The sequence below is a fragment of the Tauraco erythrolophus genome, chromosome 10, assembly GCF_009769465.1.
Source record: "Tauraco erythrolophus isolate bTauEry1 chromosome 10, bTauEry1.pri, whole genome shotgun sequence".
Taxonomy (NCBI): domain Eukaryota; kingdom Metazoa; phylum Chordata; class Aves; order Musophagiformes; family Musophagidae; genus Tauraco; species Tauraco erythrolophus.
Window position 1 is genome coordinate 10734714 of NC_141474.1, and position 22048 is coordinate 10756761.

The window sequence follows — 22048 nt, forward strand, 5'->3', positions numbered from 1 at the left end:
CTGTGCTGTTCACTGAACTGCAGAAGAACCAGTCTGGTTTCCAGGGGCCCCGAGTTTGTATTCCTCGTGCTCCCGTACACTTCTGGGTCTGCCAGGGGAGCGCTGCGCTTTCCCCAATGGCTGTGCTGCCGCAGCGCCGGCACGGCCAGAGTGGATGAAGGCCCCATTGTGCTTGACAGTATAAACATGCATCAGATGAATGGTCCCTGTCTCAAAACATTCACAAGCCAAGAAATTCTCAAACGAGCTGCAAATTGCCCCGCACGCAGAGCGGCAGGGAGCCGGCCGGCGCTCCGGGCCGCTGGCGGCTCGCTGGCTTTATCGGCTGGTTGCCGGCCAAGCCCTCGGCCGGAGCGTTGCCGTTCCGGGACAGCGCCGTGCGCGGCACCGCCGGCCACCCCCGCGGGGCGGAGCGCAGCGGGGTCCCGGCTGCTCAGCGCCCGACGGAAACTTCTGCCGGTGCCGCGCTCCCTCCGGCGGGCAGCGGGGCGCGGGCCCGGGAAAGAGAAGCAGCCCGCAGCGCCGGCAGACCCCACGCCTCGGGCCGGCAGTGGGGCGGCGGTGCGAGGCGGGGCCCGGCGGCCGCTCCGCCTCCCTCCTCGGGGATTGCCGGGATGTTTACGGGCCCGGCAGGAGCAGCAGGGGGCGGAGAAGAGGTCGGGGCCGCCGCGGGTGCCCGAGCCGCCCGCCAGGAGCCCCGCTAGGCGCCCGCGGCCAGCTCCGGCCCGGCCGGGAGGCGACAGAGAAGCCGGGGAGGAGAGGAGGCCGGTTCCGAGCCCCTGCGCCAGGAGAAGGTGGAGCCAGGCTTCCCGGTGAGCGGGGCGGTAGCAGGGCCGCCGAGCGGGCGGCGTGGGACCGGGGCCGTGCCGGGCGTCCCGGCGGCCGTGCCCGCTCTCCTGGAGGCGCTCCCCCCCGCCGCTCCGGGCGGACGGCCGCCGAGGGTCCCGCCTCTCTCCTCCTCCCATTGGTCGCCGGGCCTCTCAGTCACAGTGCCATTGGGCGCAGCAGCTGCCGCTCCGCCCGCCGCAGCGGGAGGGAGCGGTGTGGGTTTGGAAGTGAGAAACTTTTTGCGCCGCGTTGGGGGGGCGGGATGGGCCGCGGCCGGCCCTGGCGAGCCGCGGCAGTGCCTGCGCCTCGCGGGAGGGCATCGCCACCAGCCCGGCGCCCCGCGGCTTGCGGGGCAGGGCAGGGCAGGCTGCTGCGGGGGCGCCGGGGCGTTGTGCTGGCGGTTGGGGAAGCGGCTGCTGTGGTGGTTCGGGCCGGCGGCCGGCCCCGCTGCGGAGCACGGCTGCCTCCGCCGAGAGGCGAGCGGGCGGCCGGAGACCCTGCCGGCGGCGGCGCGGCCACCTCGGCGCGCCTCGGGCTGCCTGCGGCCGTGCCTCCGTGCCGCTCCACGCGGCCCCCCGTGCCTTTGCCCCTGGCTGGGCTCTTGGGGTTAGTACAGCAAGTGGAGCATCTGTCCGTGATGTTTTCCGTTGTTTCCAGCTGGTTTGCTCCAGGCTCCGCAGCTTCCCGTCTCACCTGGGAAGCTGGTGTCAGGCAGATGCTCCCGGGGCAGCTGATGGGCCCCGGCTGGAGGGTGTCACACAGCGCTGAGTAAAACCAGCACCGTCACTGGGAGCCATGGCCGGGGCAGGGAGTGGAGAGAGCCTCGTGGCAGGCAGGAGCCTGCCCCACTGCCCGGCTCCTGCTTCCCGGGCCGCTGCCGCCCTGCCCCGCTCTTGCTGCCCGGGCCGCTCCGCCGGCTGCGGGGAGCCGCCGCGGCCCTGCACCAGCAGCGCCCGGGGCTGCAGGAGGGTCTAGGGGGTGCCCGGCCGTGAGGGCCCCTCTCGCAGGTGCCAGCCTTTTCTCGTCTCTGCGCGTACCAGCCTCCGTGGCTGCCGGGTTTGCCTTTCTTCACCGGTGCGTCAGGCTCCCGGATGGCGGCGGCGCCGGTGGCTGTGCGAGGCTGTGAAGAGCTGAGGCCTAGTGGGAAGCGCTGGAAGCCAGGCATCCTCCGTCTCTTGCGGTGTTCTCTTTTTCTCCCCCACCCCCGCCCCGCTTGTCTATCTTGTGTAGCGCCTGATCTCGGTTACAAGAGCGCTGGCCCTGAGTTCCGTTTTGTGTCCGTGAGAACCATACCTGCTTGGCTTTAGGATTCTGAAGTTCTGAGTATTGTTCTTTGAGTGGAATGTGCTTTTTTCTGCTCTGGATTTCGTGAGCAGCATTGCATCTTGCATGATAAAAGTATTTAGGATGTTAAACCTACTTCTGATAAAAGATGATGAGGTGTCTGTGCATTAAATCACACAAATATTTAATGCTTGATGCTGGAAAAAACTATCATAAAGTTTTTCACTTCCTGCACCATTGAGGTAAAGTTTTGTCACCTTTGAGGTGATAGCACTGTTTTCTCAGATTTCAATGGCAGCATCGCTCCTCAGGGAGGGTCACACACATAGTAATTTTACTGAATGTACTGGATATATTTCCTTTATAAAGCTGTATTACAAGCTCGAGGTGCAGAAATTACAGTGAGTGCTATCTTAATCTGTAAGATAGATGCTTTGGATGATTAGATGTCAAGTGGATATTTGCAGCTCTGTTAAATTAGGAAGAATGAAGTTTAAAAATATTTCACTTTCAGGGCTGTGTAGGAGACAGTTCAGTGTTGCAGTGCTGTAGAAATTTTTGGACTCAGCCTGTCTTGAGAGGGATTAAATGCGGTAGAAAACAGTCATTAGTTCCTGGGCTGTGAAAAACTTACGCAAATGTTTTGTGTTGTGGAAAGAGGGAAACTTACAAGCATGTCCAACAGCTTTAAAATAAGAACTTGAAGCCCTCCTGGTTTGTTTGTTTGTTTTGTTGTTTGTTTTTTCCTTTTTTTGTACCGGAGGAAATAATATATTAAGAACACCTGTTCTTTAATTTAAAAACATGAAGACACTACGTTTATAAATATCTGATGTTTGGGTAGATGTCTTGTTAAAGCACACTTCGAGGTTTTCCCTGTAGGGATAGAGATGCTGCCTTTGTCGTAGGTATCTTGTATTCAACATACCGAATAGTCATTGGAGTAAAAAAAAAAATTTGAGAACAAATCAAGGAATTCTAGTGGACAAAAATCTTTTTTTGATTGATTTACACAGTGCCTTTGGGAGTCTAAAAGAATTAGACAAGTAGAATCTCATCGCCACCATAAAAGCTTGTTTCTGAAGAAGAAAAAAAATCTAAGAGTTCATCTGAAGGCCTGTAAGTGTATGAGAAACTCAGATGAAAAATAAGAGCACAAGAGACGGTTGCTCAGTTTACTGTGACCTTTGGTATCTTCTGAATTGTGAGATCGAGCCATATAGCCCACCCGTACCTTTTTTGTGCAACAGAGTTGAGCTCGGTTGCACAAAACATAGCCAGTCCAGTATATTTGTCCACAGAGACAAATTGGTGAGGCAGTTTGTTCATGTGTGCAAAAAACCTCCCATGTTTAACAAACTTAGTATAATATCCTGCATTTAGTTCTATCACCATCGATGCCTTGTTGCCTTCTGAAGTTTGGCGTTGTTCCAGACATCTGTGCTGAATGGATGAGTTCGCATTACCTTGAAAGTCAAACTGCAATAACTTCTTCTCTACCTCCAAGGGATAATTTTTTTTTTGGGGGGACTTATCAAAAAATCCCTCCTGATTCCTGAGGGCTAGTGCTTAGGAGTGATGTGGATTATGGTTATCTTGTGCAAGTTAATACTATGAATAGTCATAGGAGTTAACTGACTAATTTCCAGAAAATTTGTTCGGTTTAGCTACGTTCCATGTGATTTACAACAGAGATGGAAATAACTGACCAAAATACCAAAGTGGTGATTTAGAGCACTGATTTGCTGTATTTATCACCGTTTGACGCCCCTGCCCCAGGCACATGGGAAGGAACTCAGCCCTAGAGTGAAGTACCACATCGCTACCTGTTTCCTTTTTAGTAAGTATTAAAAGGATTCTTCCTGTCAGGTTAGTTAAAAAAGCTGAAGAGAAGCAATGCTATTAAGATGAGTTGCTTCTCTGATGAGGGTAAACCTGAGCGTTTTTGTCTCTGGCATGTGAAGCATAACTGTGATTCAGTCTTGATTTCTGTAGCTAGAAAATACACAGTATATTTCAAGTGCCGTTATTCCCTGTTGGGCAAACAGAACACATGCTTATGTAAGGGAATTTGTTATAAAATTTTAAACAAGGCATTCAAAAGAGGAATTTGTAAGAAATACTATGAACAATCATGTTAAAACCCAATTGCACGTAGCTAATCTTGTGATAGTAGAGACTTCTCACTGTTGATTATAGGTGACAAAGTGAATAGACTGTTTGCATCATCTGGCATTTGGGAGTTTGCATTCAAGCCTCTTTGCTTTAATCTGCTTGGAATGATTTATAACAAAATTATTGCTATCTTATTTAATAGATAGATCAGTGTTGGATCAGATTAACTAATTTATAATGTCGTAAAAGTACATGTAAAGCTTGTAGATTAGATCCTTGCTGAAATCTTTGAGAGAGGTTTGAGTTAGGTGCTGTGAAGTGTTGATGAACCAGTCTTTTTCAGTTCATTTTAATCTTCTGTCATCAGTGCGCAAAGTTCACAAAATTATTGATTCCTCGAAAGCTGGAAGGGAAAAATATCACAGGTGAACTTAAAATTAATTCTAAAATAAGTAAAAACTTGTGGTGAGAAAATGTGTAGCATTCTGTCCTGTAGAGGCCCTTCTTCTGTACCCTTTTCATTCTCATCTGAGAGCAGGTCCAAAAAAGGAGTTGTCTTTGCAGCAGTGAACTTCCAGTACTTGCCCTGACTGAAATTCAGAACTGTGTGTTAGGTACGTGAGCTGCTTGTGAAGTTCATGGAGATAAGTAGGACTTCAGGAGAGGAGCAGCAAGCAGCCTGCAAACAGAGCACTTAATGTGCAGCTAGTCATTGAGGATACTCCAGAACCAGGAATGGATCTTGCGTGTTTTAGCCAGTGGTGGTTTAATGTAAAATATAGAAACAATTGGGAACTTGAGCGTTGGCCTGCTTCTGAAGTGAGTGTGCTGGCTGCTACCTGCTTTGCTCCTGTACCCAGGGATCCTGGATTACTCACTGCTGTCGTGTGTGGTTTCAGGATTCAAAGGGAATGCTAGTTAGAAAGCCTAATAATATGGCTGGTATTTATTTTCTGATTCTGTATAGTGCTTCATTCATTTCAATATCTTTAGGGTGGCACAGATTTTAAACTATATACTACAGATACATTTTTTCAGCTTGCGAATGTGTTCTAACATCACAAGGTGTTGTCTTGCACTGGTTTCTAAGATATTTAGACGTTTCTTTAAGGATTATGTGGAATTTATTGTTAAATGTGTTCTACTTCACTTGTTGCAGCGTGAACATTATTAGCCATGGTTGTGGCACAGTTGTATGCAGCCAGCCTTCCAAACTGGGTTTTTTTTCCACTATGCCTAGCAATAACAGGTTTATCTGACAATGCTTTCAGCCTTTTAATTTGTCCTGCATCTTTTTAAAGTCTTGTGTGAAGCTCAGCTATTTGTGCTTTTAGTGAGTCTTCAGCATGTCTTTATGAATAACTTATTTTTACAGATACATTTAAAACCATCCCTTCGTTAGGGAAAGGTCTCCTATTCTCCCTCTGTGTATGCTGGAGTTGTGATGTTTTGGAATTGTAAAGATTTCCAAATCATGTCTTAGCCTCCTTTCTCTGAAAGTCTTTTTTTTTTTTTTTTTTTCAATTCGACAGGTTACCGTAGTTTATTCTCCTTCCATTTATTTTGTTTCCTGTTTCTAGTTTCACATTCAGTATTTTGTTGACAAAAGTCTGGGCTTGGTGTTGAATAAATTGCTTTTTCTCTGTGCTGGCTTTTGCCTTCCTGTCATAGCTATTTTAAGTTGGCATCCCTACCTGAGGATGAAGTAAAATAAAATGTGGTGAGCTAATGTACTGGTGCTCTGTTCCCAGAAGGGCGATATTCTGATTCTTCTACAGTCCTCTTCCTACCTCTTCCATCTTTGAACTTCCCCTACTTACTTTTTCTCTGGCACTCAACAGGCTCCCATATGATTCAGCTCACTGCTTGCAGAACATAAACCCCAGCTGCGTTAGGGAATTGAATCAGCTAAGCAAAAGGTCCAAGAGTTTCAGGTGGCTACGCAGGATCATGTGGCAGAGAAAGGGAGAGAAGCAAGACCTTTGGTGTCACTGAGGTCTTAGATTGGCTTGTATAATTTCATTTTAGAGATGTAATTTAACAATAGATTTAACAGATCTAAGTTAAGGCTGCTCTACCCCCAGTTATGTCTTCCCCTCTCCCTTTTGCCATCACAGTTCTGTCCTTGTCTCTGCAATGGAACAATCTGGGAAACTGAACTGGGAAATGTGACTTTTTGTCAAGATTAGTTTTCGGCTAGTTTGAGTTACCTAACCAGGAGTCTGGTTAGGTAACTTCCTCACTGGAAGGAAGAGGGTCTGGAGATGTGGCTGAAGGCAGGGGAAGCAGCAGCATCACATACTCGGTTCATACTGTCTTAGAACCACATCCTTACAGAGGCAGTAGCACAATGGAGTGTGGTGTGGGCTGAGGATTTGCTTTCTTGCTATTATCGTGATTAGGTACGATACTTAATTCACTGCAAAACTTCACTGTGACATGATCATGATCCACCTATGTCCTTTATAACTGACTATTCAGCATGAAGAAAGGAGTTACGAAATTTGTTTCCAGGTGAATAGAAGCTAAATGAAAATGTAGAAGCCTGCTGCCCGAGCAGTTCCTGTTTTTTCTTCAGTTCCTATAAATAACAAACAAGTGGTTCAAAAAAGGGCAAGTCAGTGCATGTACAACCCTTTGGGAGCACCTCACAAGATAAGCAATCTACTTGAGTGACATAATTGAAATGGAGAGAGAGAAGTAAACAAAAGATAACTTTTTAAATTGTGCAAATGAATGAAGAGGAAGTGAAGTGGACTTGTGAAGCAAGAGAGCTTGGACTTTCATCTTCTATTCAGACAGCACTGACAGAGAACAAACTCTTAATAGCTGGGGAATGGCAGTGACTGGCATGTGTCTTTTCAGGCTTGGGATGAAAACATGCCTGATAAATTGGAATGAATGGATGAGAAACTTGCATATGAACTCTTAGCATAATCCCTTACTTTTTTGTAAGTAGATTTTGTTTGTGTATAGTTACTTCTGCTCTTGCTAAAGCCCTTAAATTAGCTTAACTGCATGTTTTGGCTTCTGTCTCCACCACCCATGGGGAGGGAATTTGGATCTAAATTTGCTGAAGAATTTAGTATTAGTTATTTCCATATGGATAGATGATAGCTACTTGTAGATTAAAAAGAGCTGAGAATTTGTGTTGTCCACAGTCGAGGCTGTCCCTACAGAGAAGAGGAATGTCCTGCCATTGTGCGTGGAGTATTGATCTGGTAGTATATTAAAAAATAAAAGACTTTTAGAAGCTGTTTCTAAACAGTCCAGGTGCCAGGTGATCAGGCCCAGTCAGGATGGATTTATAGTCAAGCAAGACCTGCCTTTCAACTTAATCTCCTTCTATGACAAGGTGACAAGGGAAAGGCTGTGGGTGTTGTCTACCTAGACTTTAGTAAAGCCTTTGATGCAGTTTCCCCCAGTGTTCACCTGGAGGAAATGGCTGCTCATGGCTTGGATGGGTATGAGCTTCACTGGGTAAAAACCTGGCTGGATAGCCAGCCCTAAAGATTGGTGGTGAAGGGAGTTAAGTTGGCAGCTGGAAACAAGTGATGTTCCTCAGGGCTCAATATTGGGGCCAGTTCTGTTTAATATCTTTATCAATGATCTGGACGAGGGGATTGAATGCACCCTCAGTAGGTTTGCAGGTGACACTAAGTTGGACAGGGGTGTTGATCTGCTAGAGGGTAGAAAAGCTCTACAGAGGGATCTGGACAGGCTGGATTGATGGGCTGAGGCCAAGTGCCAGGTCCTGCACGTGGGTCACAACAACCCCATGCAGCACTACAGGCTTGGGGAAGAGTGGCTGGAAAGTTGCCCAGCATAAAAGGACCAGGGTTGGTTGACAGTTGGCTGAATATGAGCCAGCAGTGTGTCCAAGTGGCCAAGAAGGCCAGTAACATCCTGGCTGGTATCAGAAATAGTGTGCCCAGCAGGACTGGGGAGGTGATCGTCCTCCTCAGCACTGGTGAGGCCACACCTTGAAAACTGAGTTCAGTTTTGGGCCCTTCACTACAAGGAAAACATTGAGGTGCTGGAGCATGTCCGCAGAAGGGCAACAAAGGTGGTGAAGGGTCTGGAGAACAAGTCTCATGAGTAGTGGCTGAGGGAATTGGAGTTTGGCCTGGAGAAAAGGAGGCTGAGGAGAGACTTTATTGCTCTCTACAATTACCTGAAGGAGGTTGTAGCAAGGTGGGTTTCAGTCTCTTCTCCCAAGTAAAAAGTGGTAGGACAAGAGGAAATGGCCTCAAGTGACACTGGGGGACATTTAGATTGGATATTAGGAAAAATTTTTTCACTGAAAGGGTTATCAAGCACTGGAACAGGCTGCCCAGGGAAGTGGTTAGGACACTATCCCTGGAGGTATTTAAAAGATGTGTAGATGTAGCACTTAGGGACATGGTTTAGTGGTGGACTTCGAAGTGCTAAGTTAATGGTTGAACTCGATGATCTTAAAGGTCTTTTCTAACCTAAATGATTCTGTGATTCTAAAATGAAGGCTAATCCTACTTCTGTATATGCATCTATATTCAATCACTCTCAGTGCTTTAAAAGTTGCAAACGCAACTCTTCTGTGTGGATGCTTCTGCAGACAATTGTACAAATGAGTATGTAAGTTTCGCATTTTAGAAGACTTTTCTTTTCTTCACAATGTAAAGCAAATATTTCATTTTTACCATTGTCAGCTAATAGTAAATATTTTGTGTGTACACACATGTAGGTGTGTATGCATAATCTATAAATATGCATAGACACAGGTATATATGTGCATATTTCTATGTTATTATGCATATACAAAATGTTTATGTATATATGTATGTATGCTACTTGGGATAAATTACATATTTTACTGTGCTAATGATTAACTTGGTCTTCCAGTCTTGAGTTTGCTTTATCCCTTGCCAATTAAGGTCTTGATTGCTTTGGTGGAGTTCAAGTGAGTGTCAGCTTGGATGCATTTTGCTTTATTAATGCATATATCTAACTTAGCTGTTCGTGGAGTGAGAAAAATAAACTAGCGTGGTAATTATTTGGCATATATCAAGTACGTGTTCATTGAATGAATGAGTAGTTTAAATAATCAGCAACATTACATTACACTATAAATTGAATAACTCACTGTAATATTTTATTGACAACTTTGCATTGTGGATTGTATGTTTCTTGTAATTTGTGATTAACAGCAGACTGATAAAAAGTTTAGTATTTTTGAGAAATAGACGACGTTGACTGGGCAGGAGCATAGAATGGTTTGGGTTGGAAAGGACCTTAAAAATCGTCTAGTTCCAACCCCCTGCCATGTGCAGGGAAACCCTCCACTACACCAGGTTGCTCAAAGCCCCATCCAACCTGGCCTTGAACACTTCCAGGGATGGGGCATCCCCAGCTTCTCTGGACAACCTGTTCCGGTACCTCACCACCCTCACAGTGAAGAATTTCTTCTTTACATCTAACCTAAATCTGCCTTCTTTCAGTTTAAATCCATTGCCCCTTGCCCTGTCACTACACGCCCTTGTAAAAAGTCCCTCTCCAGCTTTCCTGTAGGCCCTCTTTAGGTACTGGAAGGCTGCAATAAGATCACCCCGGAGCCTTCCCTTCTCCAGGCTGAACAGCCCCAACTTTCTCAGCCTGTTTTCTTAGGAGAGGTGCTCCAGCCCTCTGATCTTCATGGCCCTCCTCTGGACCTGCTGCAACAGCTCCGTGTACTTCTTCAGTTGGAGGCCCCAGAGCTGAACGGAGTACTCTAGGTGGGATCTCATGAGAGCAACATGATCAGTCACATATCATGATAGTTAATGGAAAGGCGTTGACTGGCTATTATTTTTAAATATTCAAAGTGTTTCATCATTATTTCGTCGCTTCTAATGCTGTCTTTAAGCTGAGTGTGTAACTTTATGAGTGTGTGGCATAGTAATGTGGGTGTATTTAACCAGGTTTCATTTTAATGGTCTGTGTTAGTCAGGAATAATTTACCAAAAAGACACTGTATGTCCTATGCTGTCATTCCTATTATTGGGAAGTTTGTTGTTGTTTTTTTTTTTTTTTCCCCAATTAGAATCTCGTGCTACTTGTGTTAAATATACCCATATTAAATACTGAGTTTGGAGTGCCAGTGGTATAAAGGTGTTGAATAGCTTCTTGAAATGTATTTTAGCTTGCGAACTACAACCCAGTTGAGTTTCATCTTTCTGATTGCGTTCTGGTGTGTGGAGGAAACTGCAGCAAAACCAATTTGAAGTAAGAGAGCAAAGTTTTAAGTAAACTGCTGAGGGTGTTGGTTTTCTTGTGTTTGGTTTTTTTTTTTTTTTTTGAGATATTCAGATACAGGAAATGTGTAAAGGCTTTGGACATGTCAGTGTTCTGAGAGCTGCTTTTGGAGTACTGTGTGAGGGCTGTTGTTTTCTAAGTATTTCCTGGGCTTTAGGGATGCACTGAAAATATTATCTGTGAAACTGACATGACTTTCACTCTGCAAGTAAAATGTTTCTATTAGGACATCAAATGTATGTGTTTCTCCTGTTCAGTGATTTATGCAGAGCTCCAGGAAAAAAATTACATTTTAATGTTAAAGAATTATGATAGATTTATGTTCTAAGTTGGTTTGCTTTATTGGACATGACTTCCGACTTCCCATTTCTTTGGAAAACTCTAGCTGTGCTGTCGTTTAACATAACATGAATGATAAAGTCGGGATGCTTGGTTTACAGCTGCCGACATTCTTTTGCTTCATCCAGGATCTTCCCCATGTGCATCCTGAGCCACTGCTTTTAAAATCACTTTGAAAATTAGTAAACTGCAACCTGCCTCCTGGGTGCCAGCAGTGAGTGGGTGCTGAAGAGGGTTGATCAGTGAAGATCTGAAGATCTTGTGACCTGAAGAAGTGTGGGCCAGTTTTGACCAGCCAGTACCCTCCAAGTGACCAACCTTTTGCCTTAAACAGGTAAAGAATGACTGCTAAGGCAGTTTGTTCTATAAACCAGTAGGACGCCTGTTTCTTAACCTGCTTGCGTCAAGCTTAAGGGCCAAGTTGTTAGTGCTGGGTCTAAAGTTTGTCTCCTCCCAAAAGGTTTGTGGCTTTGATCTAGGAGCTGAGGGTTGTGCTTAGGTCAGTGTGGCTCTCCAGGTGATGGAGAGCACAGCTGGAGTTGGACTGGTGTGCTTGGGCTCCCTGACATAAACTGCTGGCATTAACACTGGTGTGGTGGTTTGAGTAGTTGTGTTTTGGTTATCTAGAAAGGCATTTGGAAATCTAAGCCCTTGTTTCCAGAGCATGTTTTCGTTTTTTTTTTTAATTTCAGGAAAGGTGACTATTTGAATATTCGACCCAGGTTTAAATTGTGCTTTTGGAGAGCTGCTTATGTGGTGTAAGCAAATGGGAATATTCCTTTAGCCTGTACACTTATATGGAAACTAGTATTAATATGTATTGATTTTTTTTCCCTCTGCTGAGGATGATCCTGATCTTTGAATTTAATTAGTAAAGATAGTTGAAAAGTTTAGGAATCTAAAATTTGTCATTTTAAATCCATGTTAGATACTGGAGAATCTAACACCAAAAATAATGAGTATTAGGGTGTTAAATGGATAGTTGTTTCTCAAGAGTCTGGGCTGTAACCTAACTAAAATAATGGTTATAGTAAAAACTAAAAATACCTGCCTTATTTAATGGTGTAATCCCGAAGTAAACATAGTACATTCCGTCCTCTGTGAACAGCAACTGAAGTGACCGTGTGCCTGATCAGCACCTTGTGAACAGCGTAACTTCAGGTTTCTCAGTGTTAGCAATTATGTGGAGTAGTTACATCTGTATTGTGCAGAAAAGAAGACACAGGTTTTCAGATTCTCAGCAGAACTTTACCACTCTGAATATACTTTTAGGCATATACTTTTTTACAAAAAAAGTGTAGCCGTTTCTTCTTTGACATTAATTATTGAATATCCCCGCTTAAGATCCACAATTAACAAACAGGTATACGGCAGGTAGCTAATGGGCACCATGTGTCATTGAGACTATTAATGATGTTTTCTACAGGAAAGCATTGTAGTTGTTTGTTGTTGTAGAGCTGCGGTCTGTTAAAGCCATAACATTATTGCCTGAATACCGTGAAATGTATTTCAGCGTGAATGGTTTATGGACTTTGAGCTATGAAACTAGTATTTAAAAAGCATGTTTCATGTGATTAGGCAGTGCGTTTAAGCTGCTTCTCCTGAAATTATTTGATCATGTTTATAAAGACTTAAAATTCACAAGGATTTCAAGTTTTTCCTAGGTATCTTCTTTTTTTTTTTTTTCTTTTAAAAAATACTACTTTAAAATATATTCCAGTGAAATGTCAATGATGAACTCTGATTCCTGTTCAGGTGTAGGTCCTCTGCTCTGATTTCACTAACAGTTGTGGTTAGTCTCACCTCTCCTCTAGCAGGCTGGTGGGAACCACCTGGAAAGCTGAGTGCTGATTGTGGCATGTGAGCTTCTGTTGTGGTGTAGGAATGTGCCCTTGCATTTAGGCCTACTTTGTGTCTTTGCATGATCTTTGGATGTGCAGGCAGGTATCCGAGAGCTTTGACAGGTGGCCACTATGGAAACGAATAAGGACAGCAAGGTCTGTGTATGAAGGAAGGAGAAGGTGTTCTCTGTTCAGGCAGTTGCAGTTTGATAGTCTAACTTACTGGTAAGGACTTGAGTTCCTGTCTTGTGGACTCAGTACGTGGAATAAATAGTGTCAGACAAATTGCGATGCAGTTGCAATTTCGAATGAAAAATTGGTCTTGTCTGTACCCCCAGGTACTTCGTCCTGCATGCTTTATGTGTAGGTGCCACCTGCTGTTTCAATCAACTGAAAAAGACAAAGATTTAAAATATAGGTTGTTAACCAAAAGTCTCCTCGTACTTGCAAAGTGTTAGCAACCATAACTGGAGTATAAGATTTAGTGGATATGCTTGTTGTGGGTTAGGCCGCTCGGGCAACCAAACCGCCCCCCCAGTCGTTGACTCACCCTCCCCCAGCCCCAGGGATGAAGGAGAGAATTAAAGGATAAATGGGATACTCGTGGGTTGAGATAAGAACAATTTAATACAGATGATTTAATACACAGTGTAGATGCTCACCACCCCCTCGTATGCGAAGCCCGTCTCGTCCCGAAGCTGCAATCCTGGACGAACGCGAGGCCCCGAAATAGAGAGGGGCAGAGAGAGAGAGAGAGAGAGAGAGAGAGAGAGAGTACTCTGAGAGTGGGAGTACTGGGAGAGAGAGAAAAAGAAAGAAAAACAATAGAGCAACAGCGCAGCAAGCGCAAAAGAGCAAAAGTGGCGAAAGAGCCAAAGCGCCAAACCCCTTCTGACTGGTTGACCCTCACTTTTATACTGGGCATGACGCTGCATGATATGGAATACTAATTGGCCAGTTTGGCCCTCAATCTTAAGTTCCACCACAAATCACAAGGGGAATCGTGTCCCCCTTGTCCTAACTATGCTCCCCCCTTATGCCGCCGTGCTCCTGCACTCTGGCACACTGAAAAGTCCTTGGAGTTTCACATCCAACCACAAACATCGACTTGCTGTCAGCATTCTTCTCAGAGCGAGCCTCTGAGTAAAACCAAAACACGGAGCTCTTCTAGCTGCTAAAAAGAAGAGCTAACTGTCCCAGCTAAAACCAGGACAATGCTTGTGTTCCTGTGATCGCTATTGTGTACAGGTTGGTCTGAGTCCAAATGATTTTAATTTTCAAAATGATCAAAGTAATCTTTGCAAGATAAATGATTCAGAGTCTTTCATTGTTCCTGTCTTTGCAAGTAATGCGGTGAAGAAGGCAAGTCGTCCTTTCCTTCTGCATAAGTGTGAGAGTGTTTAAAAACATCAGTTAATTTTGGCACTTTGGAAGTTTTGGGTGGTGGTGATATAGTTGGCTTGCCTCTCACTTCAGCTGTTATTTGTTTTCCATGAACCAATGTATATAGTGGTGATGAATTTGCAGAAGGTCATTGTATCTTGTTTAAAGAGGCGATAGACATGTCACATTTAGATGTGTTTTGTATTCACTTTTCAATTTTAAACAAGCGGTGACTTTTTGGCAGTATTTTTAGTGTCTTTTCACCATAAATTAGAACTTGAAAACGGTCTTTGGAAGAGTGATAATATTGCCCCAATTTAAATTTAAAGATGTTAAATATTATACCAGTATGTTTTGACCTGAGGATTTTATTATCAGGGTGAAAGGCATGCCTCGCTGTGCAAACAGTCTTCAAGCAGCAAAATCTAATTCTTGCTTATGTTGACAAACAGTACAAAAGATTCATTTTGCATCCTTGGCATTTTTTTGCATTCTTGGCATTTTGTATGATCAAAATGCCAAATTACTCTAAAATGTGAATCTATCATGCAGTCTTCAAAGACAAAAACAAGTTACACAAAATAAAAGAACTTCCATATATGGACTGAAAATACCAATCTTTGCCTTTCCTCTGCAAAAACAACAACAAATCTACAAGTTAATAAATCTTCCATGCTTCCTAGGTAGAACATTTGTTACCTCTTTAGTTTGCCTGCTTTTGTTATGAAAACCAGCCACAGAGGGCAGAGCTACTGACAGTGGTAATGACGTGACTTCTCCAGTTTCTACTCTTTTCCTAAATTAAAAAAAAAAAAGGTACCAATTCCCAAACATTTCCAGTCAGTGCCTCTGACCATTCAGAAAAGACAGAATGAGTTGTACAGTTCCTGAATCAACATGTATCATATAAATGTTTCAGCTTAAATTTCATTTGTCTTGGATAAATGTCTGCAATCACAGAGTGGTTTGGGTTGGAAGGGACCTCAAAGATAATCTAGTTCCAACCCCCCTGCCATGGGCAGGGAAACCCTCCACTACACCAGGTTGCTCAATGCCTCATCTAACCTGGCCTTGAACACTTCCAGGGATGGGGCATCTACAACTTCTCTGAGCAACCCGTTCCAGTGCCTCACCACCCTCAGAGTGAAAAATTTCTTCCCTATATCCAATCTAAATCTATCCTCTTTCAGTTTAAATCCATTGCCCCTTGTCTTTTCATTATACACCCTTGTAAAAAGTCCCCCTCCAGCTTTCCTGTAGGCCCCTTTTAAGTACCGGAAGAGTAAATAAAAAAGAAATAAAAATAAAATAGAAAAAAAAGAATAAAAAATAGGAAAAAAAAAGAAATAAAAATAGAGGATAGAGAGTTTTTAATTTACTTGCTTTCCCTGGGGATTTTTGAAACAAGTGTTTGTGACCCATAGGAATTATCTATTGGTGCATTACGTGATCAACAGTCTTCAATATGTAAACATATTAGTAAAACACTGCAAAACTTTAAGTAGAAATATTGATGCTATCAAAAAGCATTGTTTTTTATTCTTATAAATTCTTATAGAGACTTTTCAAAATAACATTTCAGAAAAAAATTCTTGACAGTGATAGAAAGATCTCTACGGCAAGAAATTAGCAGAAGATTCCTTAAGATTGCCATGCATTCCTCCTCCAGAATTTGTCACAGCTGCATAAACCCGTGAATCAAACTGGAGAATTTAGGTGCAGTTTTATGACAACAGTTTCATTTTCAGTGCTTTTGCTATGATTTCTTGCCTTAGTAGGGAAGTTGTATGGGAGATGATGTAGAACTTGCAAGAGCTGCCAATGTTGGTGTCCTAGGGCTGGCTAGAAGATTGCCTAGCCAGTGGCGTGCAGCATGTATCTGCTAGCTGTTCCCCCCTTTCTCGCCACGCTCATTCTGACAGTCTTAGAAATCTTTGGAATTCCGACCTCCTGTTCTCTGCCTCTCACTTCAGTTTGATAATTGATTTTTTTTTTTTTCTCTTGACTTGCCTGAAATGGCTTTTTTGTATCTCTTATCTTTGGATTAATTACAGCTGATACTCAGGCAAAACAACAAAGTCCTGACCTGTATGCTTTATACAGGAGTACTGAGGACAGGAAGGCAGAACAGTGGGGATCTGTAGTTGCTCTGGAAGATGACTGCAGTTTGGTGTCACAAATAGCTGATGGTACTGGAATAGCATAGGATGATTGCTTTAAACGGGGGAGTGAAAGCAAATTGCTAATGATTTATTTTGTGCATCCAATCCACTGCTTAGTACGCTAGGGCAGTATATTGAGAAACTTTAGAAAGCTGCCTTGTGGTTATTTTGTCTGTTAGAAGCGTTATCATAATGATGCTGTAAGAGTGACAACAGTACTGTGAACACAAGCTATTTGTTAGAGCTTCTCAAATACTTTGCAATAGGCTTTGAACATTTCTAAGGTTTGCTACTTTCTGTTGAGAGTTATTTCTAACCTTTTTAATATTCTCTGAAGAAATTCCTAGGAAGATTGTTTTTGTGTGTTTCAACAGAGATAGACTGTATGCTTTCATGCTGAAGTTAAACGCTATTTGAGAAATGTTTACATGCTCATTCTAAAGAAAGGTTTGTGCAACATGAGTATCTCAGTGCAGAAGGACATGTTTGTAGTATTTGAAGTATTTTTTTTTATTTATCTGAATGTATTTCTCATAGGAAATTTCCTAATGTTAAAAATTAGGAGATATCAGAACAGTGTTTTGTTAAACCATCTCTAGAACTTTGGATATTTAGAGCAGAAAAGAAGAAGTAAATAAATAATTGAAAACCAAGAGTTTTCTAGTCAGACACATGACTTCTGTTCCTCTGAAGGCCTTGGCAGGTTTGTCCAGGTAATAGACAGAGGCACTTCATGTGTGTGTGATGAAAAAGTTGTTCAGGGCTTGGCTCCTTTTTGTATAAAAGTTTATTTCATTGTTTTCATTCAGAGATGACAGTGGACTTTCTGTCGTCTTCCTCTGAATAGAGATGGCCCCCATAGGCACCAGTAAAACTGGGTGCTGCACCTGCTCCCCCTCAATGAAGTGTCGTGTAGCCTGAGACAGTATTTACTTAGCTGAGAAAAAAGCTTCATGAGCATTTGCATTGTTGTCTCTTCTGTTCTTCCTAATAATGATTCTGCACATTTTGCAACCCTTGTTATCGATCGCAACCTTATATCTCTATCTTGGGAACTTGGCAGTCATCTTTCCTCCTATCTTACTGATGGGATATTAGAGGTTCATAGTTGGGAGCAGAGGCTGAGCTCCTTGCAGCGTATCTCAAAGCCCCCTTAACAGCTTGTCAGAATGTAATGCCTGTGTGTGTTTAGCTTTTTTCTGTTTAGATGGAGCTACTCTTGCATACTCACTAAATTCTACAGATAAATTGATGCAACACAAACAGTATGCATGCAGCAGTTATAACTCTTCTGATGATGTATGATTTCCCATGCTGCCCGTAGGTCTAAGATACTGGCCAGCAGACGCCTATGTAAAGTGGTGCCTCTGAAGAATACTGGCATGATACAGCTTTTATCAGAGCCACTTGTCTGGCTCAAGTAGTTTAATGCCCATCTTTTAATAATAAATTCACATGTGTATAATGGTTTATTTCATTTTATAGAACAGCTAAACATAAGAAAGCTTCCTTCCCAAAATAGTGTAGGGCTGGAATAGTTAAATGTTAGTAACTCAAGCATGCGAATGAGAAAATGAATTCTTCAGTTCCTCTGCTGATGTTCATTGATCATAAATACAATTGAATTACAGTGTAATAACTATATTTCTCTTTTCAGGACATAGGGGACGCTTTTATGTGATAGAATGGATGAACAGTCGCAAGGCATGCAGGGGCCTACTGCTCCACCATTTCAGCCACAGGTATTTTTTTTTTTTTAAAAAAACCCCAGTTAATCAAGAGCGGATGCTATTGTTTCTTCAATAGAAAAAGAGAGAAATTAGAAGACTTTATTTCTTGTGAGGACAAAGAAACTGTAAACAGATAGAATGTGTTCTGGTGATCTTGAAGTTAACTGAATATGTCCTATATTTTATAGAAAATAATTACTTTTCATTTTTACCTCCTACTGCTTCACCAGCTTTGAGGGTTTGAAGTTGGAGTGGGAGTAGGAAGCAAAGATGAAGGCAGTTGTTTTCATGAGAAATGGTGAGCTGTTAAACACTGTATGTTTCAAAATTGTGTCAGAATTACCATATTTATTTGAGTGTTACCTTCAACTTTCACTTCTTACAGCTGCTGATGGTGATACTATGTGAATTAGTGCCACTATCTGTTGAAACCAGGCAAGAGAACTTCCCAGTATCTGTAGTTTTGTTAGAAAGAAGATGCATAAGAAATGTAGTCTTTGGATATGTGTTAATGGTGTGAAACAAAGGATAAAGATTATCTGATAAATAATATTGGGATATTGCTTTTTGACATTTTTAAGAGGTAATTCTTGGACGGGAGTGCAAGATCATGTAGAGGAATACCTTAAAAATATTTGTTGCAATGACCGTTCCAAAGTAAAAGCTGGACAGTTCTTTACAAAGCAAAAACCTAAACCTAAATTTTGTAAGTTTTCTTGTTAACAGTGTAGATGATAGGGCAATTTGTACCCTTTCTTTTACAAAAACTAAAGTGAATTCTAGTTCATGAAACTTAGTAAATTTACAATAACCAGCTTTCCTTAGCTCCAGTGTTTCTATTACAGCATTGTGATAACAAAAAAATCTGGATTTAATAGCATTTATACCAATGTGTTTATACCAATGCAAAAAAGTTAGAAATTTAAGATGAATGTATAGCTATGCATACAGATATTTTGAGGAAATACATTTGTAATCTCAAAACAAACAAAAAACAACTTAAAATTCTTATTATGAATATCATAAAGGATCCTCATTATAGTTACAGTTTTTATTTTTCTGGCTAAAGAGAAAACAGAACACAGCTGATTAAGGTTGCTGTATTTCTGGGAAGCCTTCCCATGTTTTCTGTTTGCTGACTACAAACAGGTTTCTTATTTTCTCATCTGTCTTCTGAGTATTTGAATACTTGTTTCTGATTCACAGAATCAACCTTTTGAGGGCTGTTTCGATTTTAGGAATTTTACTCTAACATACAAATTCAGTTTATGAATTCATATTAGTAAAATATGCTTCTGGTTTTACTGTTCGACGTAATATGCCTCACCTACACGTATCCAGTTTCCTCTGTGGTAAACTAAGGATGCCGAAAAGCAATACTGCTGTAATCAACTAGACACTTTCTACAGAACAAAAAGCTGATGTTGGTCCTCACCTTTGGTTAACCATCAAGCATTTTCATAATCTATGTCTCATTATTCTTTTTTAAAATCAATTACTGTGTAAATTGCACTAAGCATGATTTTTGTGATTTGGTTTTTTCTTGAGACGAAAGGTTTTGGGTTTGTGAATCTGAGCTAGACCTGTATCAGAATATTGACTGTTTTGCATTTCAAGGGATGAAGAGTGAAGGGGAGCAAGCATGCTCTAATAGTCATATTGCCAGAGTAATATTAAAATAATCATTCAGTGATGATCTTGTCTTGTTAATCCAAATTGTTTTTCCTGTGAGCCAGATACATACTTTAATTCTTACGGATTTCTCTGCTAATGGAGCATGCTTATGGTGAAAATTAGTAATGAAAAGAGGTTACTGTACTAATTGCTGATACATTTAGGAGAAGCAAGAACTAGAATTGAAACTACAGCATGTTCTAAGCAAAAGGTGAGGTAATGATTTATGAAGAATTGTGTCAGGTTTTGGTAAACCTGTGAATCTCTTCTAATGCTCTAGGTCATTATATTGTATAAATACATGCTGATGATCACAGCTAATTAAATTACGCTAATCACTGAAAATTCTTGTTGAGGAGCATGAGAATATTTAGCCAAACTGTAAAATGATTCAGTCCCAATTAGTCTGAAAACACCATTTCACAAAATCACAGAATGATTGAGGTTGGAAAGAAACTCTGGAGGTCATCAGCCCTCTGCTCAAGCAGGGTCTCCCAGAGCAGGTTTCTCAGGACCACATCCAGACTACTTTTGAGTATCTCCAAGGATGGAAACTCTACAGCCTTCCTGGGCAACCTGTGCCAGTGCCCAGTCACCCTCACAGTGAGAAAGTGTTCAGACAAAACCTCCTGTGTTTGTCTGTGCCCATTGCCTCTTGTCCTGTCACTGGCCACCACTTGAAGAGAGCCTGGCTCTCTTTTTAACACCGTCTCTTCAAGTATTTGTACACATTGAAGAGATCCCCCCTGAACCTTCTCTAGGCTGAACGTTCCCAGCACTCTCAGCCTTTCCTCATGTGACAGATGCTCTGGTGCCCTGATTTTTAATGGCCCTTTGCTGGATTCCGATATGTCTATGGATGGATGGCCCAGAAGTGGACATAGTACTCTGGGTATGGCCTCACCAGTGCTGAGTAGAGGGGAAGCATCACCTCCCTCAGCCAGCTGATAACACTGCTTCTAACGCAGCCCAGGATGCTGTTCACCATGTTTGCTGCAAGGGCGTGTTGCTGGCTGAAGTTCAGCTTGATGTCCACCAGAACCCCCAGGGTCTGGCTTGCAAAGCTGTTTTCGAGCAGCTCAGTGCCCAGCATGCGGTGATGCATGGCGTTATTTCTGCCCAGGTGCAGGGCTCTGCACTTCCCTGTGTTGAACTGCATGAGGCTCCCGTCAGCCCGTTTCTCCATCCTGTCGAGGTCCCTTTGGGTGGCAGCATGACCCTCTGGTGCATCAGCTATTCCTCAGTTATCAGCAAACTTGCTGAGGTTGCACTTTGCCCTATCATCCAGATAATTAATGAAGATGTGGAGCAGGATTGGACCCAGTATTAACTCCTGAGGTACACGGCTAGTTACTGGCCTCCTACTAGACTTTGTGTCATTAGAAGCTCATTTTCTATTTGGAATTAAGTGCCTGAAATCTCTGTCATAATCAGGTATCTACAAAGTTAAAACACTGTACTTCATTACATCACAAGGACATTTTGAAAGTGCAGATATCTAAGTATTCCCAAACCTCTTGCATATTATAAAAAGGATTATGCAAGAAGATAGAAGAATATGGATTAGTAGTCTGATACAGTAGACTTCAAATTCTAGAACTTCCTCAAGAGCAGAATGGGAGCTTTTTAGCATCTGAAGAGAGAAAAATATTGCTATCACTAGACCTGATAAACCAAAGGCAGCATTATTGTATTCCTTACTGTTTTTTTTTTTACCCTCCCCCCGCCCCCCAAGCTGAAGAACAATAGTTTATCAACTCTCTTCTTTTACAGAAGACATTGCAAATCTCTGCTCAGCATTTCTCATCCGTCCTTTGTTTTCTAATTCCTCTGTTTTTCTCTCAAAATGAGGAGTCAGAGCTCTGTGCAGTATTCAGTGTGCGCACAATAGACTTAGGTAGTGAAACATTTTGTTTTCTGTTTCATTCAAATGCTTTCCATGAGGTTCAAGAAGGCCAAGTGGAAGGTCCTGCACATGAGTCGGGGCAGTCACCGGTATCAATACAGGCTGGGAGATGAAAGGATTGAGAGCAGCCTTGAGGAGAAGGACTTAGGGGTACTGGTGGATGAAAAGCTGCACATGAGTCGGCAGTGTGCACTTGCAGCCTAGAAGGCCAACTGTATCCTGAGCTGCCTCAAAAGAAGTGTGGCCAGCACGTTGAGGGAGATGATTCTGCCCCTTCACTCCACTCCATGTGGAGTACTGTGTCTGGGTCTGAGGTCCTCAGACAGGAAAGACATGGACCTGTTGGATCAGTTCCAGAGGAGGGCCACAGAAATGATTTGAGGGCTGGAGCATGTCTCCTGTGAAGACAGGCTGAGAGAGTTGGGGTTGTTCAGCCTGGAGAACAGAAGGCTCCGGGCAGACCTTATTGTGGCCTTTCAGTACTTACAGGGGGCTTGTAAGAAAGCTGGGGACAGA

The 22048-nt window shown here is 42.9% G+C and overlaps 1 protein-coding gene across 2 annotated transcripts in view; it reads left to right on the forward strand.

Moving 5' to 3' along the window:
- The first annotated feature begins 777 nt into the window (after window positions 1-777).
- The window catches only part of NEK7 (NIMA related kinase 7), a 73218-nt gene continuing 51947 nt past the window's right edge, over window positions 778-22048 (forward strand). Inside the window, exons 1-2 of one of the 2 annotated variants that reach the window (XM_086617193.1) lie at window positions 778-812; window positions 17880-17964. In XM_086617193.1, the coding sequence (XP_086473319.1) occupies window positions 17908-17964 (57 nt within the window). In that variant the 5' untranslated portion in view covers window positions 778-812; window positions 17880-17907. Of the gene's footprint in view, window positions 813-11071; window positions 11171-17879; window positions 17965-22048 lie in introns of those variants that run through there. The other variant, XM_086617192.1, reaches the window with a different exon arrangement.